General features: G+C 38.7%; 1 protein-coding gene across 1 annotated transcript; it reads right to left on the bottom strand.

Moving 5' to 3' along the window:
• Positions 1-1,843: 1,843 nt before the first annotated feature.
• LOC133926959 (DNA-directed RNA polymerases II, IV and V subunit 11-like) lies at positions 1,844-4,822 on the bottom strand. The gene is made up of 4 exons (XM_062373146.1): positions 2,720-4,822; positions 2,374-2,463; positions 2,209-2,287; positions 1,844-2,124 (listed from the first exon to the last, which is right to left on the bottom strand). The coding sequence occupies exons 1-4, from the start codon at positions 2,758-2,760 to the stop codon at positions 2,017-2,019; spliced, it is 318 nt and encodes a 105-aa protein (XP_062229130.1). The 5' UTR covers positions 2,761-4,822; the 3' UTR covers positions 1,844-2,016.
• Positions 4,823-5,550: the final 728 nt, after the last annotated feature.

The following is a 5,550-nucleotide window of genomic DNA, read 5'->3' on the forward strand; positions in this document are numbered from 1 at the left end:
AGTAAGGAGGAAGCGAAACAAGAACCTTCGTCTCTATGTTGAAAAGGAGGTTATGGAAGCAAACAGAGATTTTGGGACTATTGGCAGGGCAAGAATTCCTTATGATGAAGCAGGACAGATTGAGATGGCGATGAGAGAGTCATTGAGGGAACATGCCATGGAACGTGCCAACACTTAGCCTTTTGGTAGGACCGGTGGTAGTGGGTCTGCAAGTTGTTCAGCTAATCAACAAAGTACACTTGACAGGTAAGAATTGTATAATTGAGAAACAATTGTTGAATGCAATTGTACTTGTGCACTTACTTTTGTTTTTTGGTGCATGATTGTACAGGTTCTACCAAAGCAGAAGTGTTTCACAAGATCCCTTTGACATAGATTTGGCACGCAGCAGGGCACAAGCGCAGCCTTAGGTGGACATTATGCTCATGGGGGATGGCAAAGAGAAGCTTGGGAAAGCTTTGGCCAAGTGGTTTCATGCCAATGATATTCCAGGAAGAAAAGCAGACTGTCCGTACTTTCGATCAACCATTAAATTAGCCCAACAGCTTTGAGAAGGAGTGCACATTCCTATTGGAAGAGAAATAGATGGCCCATTGCTTGATATGAACTATGAAGATATGGAGGCTCACATGGCTGAATTCAAGGATGAATGGGGTGACTATGGAGTTACCATCATGTGTGATTCATGGACAGGTATATACTTGTATAATTGAGGAAATAAGATTGAATGCAATTGTCCTTTTGCACTTACTTTTGTTTTTTTTGCATGATTGTACATGTCCTATCATGATGTGCATTATTAATTTTATGATCTTTTGCAATGGACACATGTTCTTCCACAAGTCTATAAATGCAACTGATTCTATCCAAAATGCAGATTTTATTTATGATTGCCTTAGAGAGGTGGTTGTTGAGGAGATTGGGGCTAAGGTTATCGTTCAGATTGTCACGGATAATGGCTCTAACTACAAGAAAGCATGCCAGCAACTCATTGCTCAGTATCCACACATTACTTGACAGCCATGTGCAGCTCATACTATCAATTTGATGTTTAAGGACATAGGACGTTTTTCAGAGGTCACGGAAGTCGTGAACAGCGCAAAGCGAATTTGTAAATTCTTTTATAACCATAACAGGTAAATACTTGTATACTTGAGAAACTGATGTTGAATACAATTGATAAATATATTGACAATAAGCCTGAATCCCCAAGCCAAGTAGATTTCTCATAGATGGGTTAGGAATGGATGAAGAAGAAGTGGCCATATTTAAGAGGAAGCTTGAGTTTGGTAGAAAAGGCGGTAAGAAGAAAGGGAAGGTAGGATTGGAGGAAGATGAAGAAGGCATTGTAGACGATTTTTAGTCGGATTCTTCACAAGGTAGCCCAACTTATGCTGAATCAGGGGATAACAGTTCAGATGATGATACAGCTTGTGGTACAGATGATGATGCAGATTGCGAATCCATTTCACTGGATCCTCGATATCGTTCTTGGTGTGCAAATCGTTCGTCAGCATTTGACACTTCTTCATATCATAAAGCAAAAAATAGCAGTACTGTCAATAGCAGCATTGTCAAGAGGACAACATTGGGTAGGAGTATGCAGTCACATATACAAGGCATGTATAGGCCCAAATTCTTTCTTAAGTACCTCTAGCAAGTTTAATGGTGACCGTGAATATTTATAGCATGTAAACTAACACCATGCCTAAACTCTTAAATCCCATATTCCCATGGCATGGCTACTTCCAACATCATAATCTCAATTGAACAGTAAAAGAGTGTATTAATGTTTATTAAGTTTGTCGGGTCAAACAATCACCACATCTGAAATCTCATAATCAGTGTATCAAAGAACTTCCCATGAAATGTAATAGCAACAGAAGCAGAAGGCACTTTGTTTTATACAGTAGAATCAAGTTAAACTGTTTCTTTTCATTCCCCCCTTACTATTCCATGACACAACGGTGCATTACACGAAAACTCGAAAAGTAATTAAGAGCTCGAGTGAGCATATCAGAAACAGACCTCAAAAGCTTGCTTGAGGTACTCAAGCTCCTTGTCAACATCATTGATTGCCTGGGTGTAGGCCTGTGTCGGGGAGGACTGGCTTGTAGTATGGATCTATCTACACATCAAAATATGAGACACTATCTGAGTAAACCTTGACAGAAGAAAATAATTAGCAAAATAGAACTTGCATCATACCCTAACAATAATCTTGTACTGAAGAGGGTGAGGGAGCTTATAGCCAGCAAAGAGCACATTTGGGTCCCTGTGTAGCTGCCTGCCAGAATCTCACACCCAAATGGGCATTGCAAGAAACATAAAAGAAGAGGACAAGAAATGCCAAATTTTTTTTGTTGTGCTTACATGCGAAGGATGTTGCCAATGGTGTGGTCCTCACGCTCGATGGTGAACGATGCAGCATTCACAATCTTTGTATCCCGCTCATACGACACCCTGCATGGATAATTACCAGTATCACAGTCATTGCGTAAGTAATTGTGCAATGAGAAAAGGCTACTATAAGTCTCAATTGAATCTTAGCTGTAGAAAAGACTGAAACGGCAGATATAGCTGCTAACATAAGCAACTGTAGCATTGCCTGAACTATGTGTCTCACTGCTTTCTATCAAAAACAAGCTATACCCGCGAAGATCAAACGAAACAATGGTCTGCATAAATCTTGGGCCAAATGAGGGGACTGGGGAAAGACTCACTTCCGACAAAGCGCTCATAGCGATCCGGGGCATTCATCTCAGGTTAACTTCTTGCTCCTCCCTCTTCAATCACAGCGAGCGTGGTTCATTGGACCACAGAGAAAGAAAGATCAATTCAGAAGTCAGATTTCGGTTCCTAAATTTTATTTTCGTTCAGTGCACTGTACACCCATACTTAGGAGATCATCAGACTGTATAAATTTGAAAAATTATTAATGGAATGCATAGATGAATTCAGGGGCAGACCTATCGCGGGGCACCAGGATTAAGTAAAACCCCCCAATTTTTTGGAAAAAATAAACAACTATTCCAACTCCACCCACGCAGCAAACAAATCCTCAATAAACCGGATTGGATCGGAGAACACGCAAGATTCCGATTGGAGGGATGGAGGCAGATAAAGAGATTCCGCGGAACTGAAAGAACAACACTCAACCAAGCTAGGGTTTCTTACCAACAAGAAAGAAAAAACGATCCGGGTCCAGGGATGGATCTACGCTACACACCAGTCAGCCGCCGGGGTACGAGGACGCCAACGAGAGAAGGGAATAGCCTTGGAGCTAGGGGATCGATGCGAGCGGGGTTCTGGATTCACTCATCTACACTCTAACGGTCTGCAAGGCTGGGTGAAGTCAGAGGATCCAATTCGTAATTGTCATAATTAATTCTCAATTCACTAGATTTATGGTTTTGATCTTCTAATACGCATTCAACATTTTGAATAACCTAGCTCAACATTTTGCATAATCTACTTCAATATTTTGGGAAAAGTGGTTCAATATTTTATAGGAAATGTTGGAACAGTACACTCAAAATGTTAAAATAGTACATTGAAAATATTGAATTTAAAAAATAAAAAAATATATCAATATTGGATCTCATTTCTTATATATTAACTCTAAATAACATGGTGGTTCAAATGGATTCAAAAATGAACTTATGATTTAACAGATAATGGTGTTTTAAGTTTGCATCTAAAATTCATTTCCACCACCCATCCCACCTGAGCCAACCACATATCAACACGTGTCCATTCACCTTGGACTTGTCCACTCCTCTCTCTTCCACTTGCTTCAATCATGTTCTTTGGGAGCGAACGGGTCTCAGCCTATGTGGCATGAGCTCCTAAGTGTTATCAGTAAGACTCGGGTTTGAGGTCGTGGTGGGACGTGGGTGACAACACTTCACCTGCCTCGGGTTTGAGTATTAGAGGAACTCGGGGTGCACATGGGTTTAGGTGGTTAAAGCACATTATCTAAAGGTAAAATCTGGCACACTGTGTATAGCGGTTCTGACAATTTAGGGGTCAGAGATGAAGTAGCTGTCGGATCCTAATGTCTACTATAGACCTTATGTCATTTGTGTACTAGTCCCTAGATCAATATGTGAGTGCTCAAAGTTTTTACAACAATCCCATCACACATTATACGGAAGCTTAATTAGTCAATAAAAACCAATAGTTCACAGCAAGACTTTGTTAAGTATGAGTAGCATGCCACGCAGGCTTAATTTATAGAGTTCAACGCAGCAGGAAAGCCTTCATAACCCTTCAGTTATGTTCACAGGCCACATGCAACCGACTAGGGTGACACTAACCTAGCGATACTCTCCTTCGATATCTTCCGTGTAGAAACCATCATACACCATGTCTTCTCCAACCTTTGGATGGTGTGGATAGCCAGGGTGTAACAATCTAACTTTTTATTTTCCAGAAACTAATTGCGAGAAGAATTAAATAATCAAATTAAATATAATAGCTTGGAAATAATTTCTTTTAGGTCCTTCTTGCTCGGCATGCATGTTGTTTCTTTTTGGTTAGCTAGGTGTTTTTACCTTTTTTGGTTTTTATTGTTTTTCCTAATTGATTATTTAAATATAATTGAAGAAATGAAAATGAGAAAAATCATAAGCAAGTAATTACATAATGGACACATGAAGGAGAAAGTAATAAGTAAAATAAAAATGGATTAAATGAAAATAAATAAAGGATAATAGAAAATAGGAAAGCAGAGAGTATAAAATGAATTAATTATCCAGCAGGGAGATAATCAAGAATGAATAACAGAAAAGCTAAATAATGATTAATAATCAGAAAAAAAATTAAAGAAATAATAAATAATGGAAGAATGAAAGTAAAAAAAGGTCAGGTGAGAAAATGGGAGAAACATAAATTATATAGTTAATTATTCAGCAGGAAGCTTAAATGAAATATTAAACAACAGAAAAGATATTGGGAAAATAAAATTTGGAGAAAAAAGAGGAAACAATAAATAAAAGAAAACCATACCGTACAGATATTTTGTATGGCAAAAATAAAATTTAGGGAAAAAAGAAGAAAGATTTTTTTAATATAACTTTTTTACGGATATTACAGAAATAATACTGAAAATGAAGAAATTCCAAAAATAATACCTATTCGTCCAACGGTTTGGCGAATATATGGCAAAAATACTATTTTCGCCAAACCGTATAGCGAAAATAGGTGACATGTCCCCGGCGATAGGTCCCCGGCGGTAGTTTCGAGGTTAATTTTCCGTGTACTGTTTGGTATCAATTAGTTTTCGTCCAACGATTTGGCGAAAATAGCCTCGAAGCTGCCACCGGGGACACGTCACCTATTTTCACCGTACGGTTTGACGAAAATAGTATTTTTGCCTTACAATAGGGCGAAAATAGTGTTTCCTTACTGACAAGTTCATGGGATAGATCCTAACTACGATTGAGGTTGATGGGAACAATCAATTTCTACTGTTGGCATTTGCATTTGTGGAGGGTGAGAACAACAGCCATTGGTATTGGTTCTTGTACCGTATGAGGATGATAATTA

The sequence above is a fragment of the Phragmites australis genome, chromosome 8 (assembly GCF_958298935.1).
Source record: "Phragmites australis chromosome 8, lpPhrAust1.1, whole genome shotgun sequence".
NCBI classification, from domain to species: Eukaryota; Viridiplantae; Streptophyta; class Magnoliopsida; order Poales; family Poaceae; genus Phragmites; species Phragmites australis.

What these genes read in the sequence shown, in the direction of transcription:
- LOC133926959 (XM_062373146.1), bottom strand. Translation starts at nt 2,760, where the DNA reads ATGAATGCCCCGGATCGCTATGAGCGCTTTGTCGGAAGTGA. An exon ending in GAGCGCTTTGTCGGAAGTGA is followed by an intron (nt 2,464 to 2,719) that starts GTCTTTCCCCAG and finishes TTATCCATGCAG; the next exon opens with GGTGTCGTATGAGCGGGATA. An exon ending in ATTGGCAACATCCTTCGCAT is followed by an intron (nt 2,288 to 2,373) that starts GTAAGCACAACA and finishes AGATTCTGGCAG; the next exon opens with GCAGCTACACAGGGACCCAA.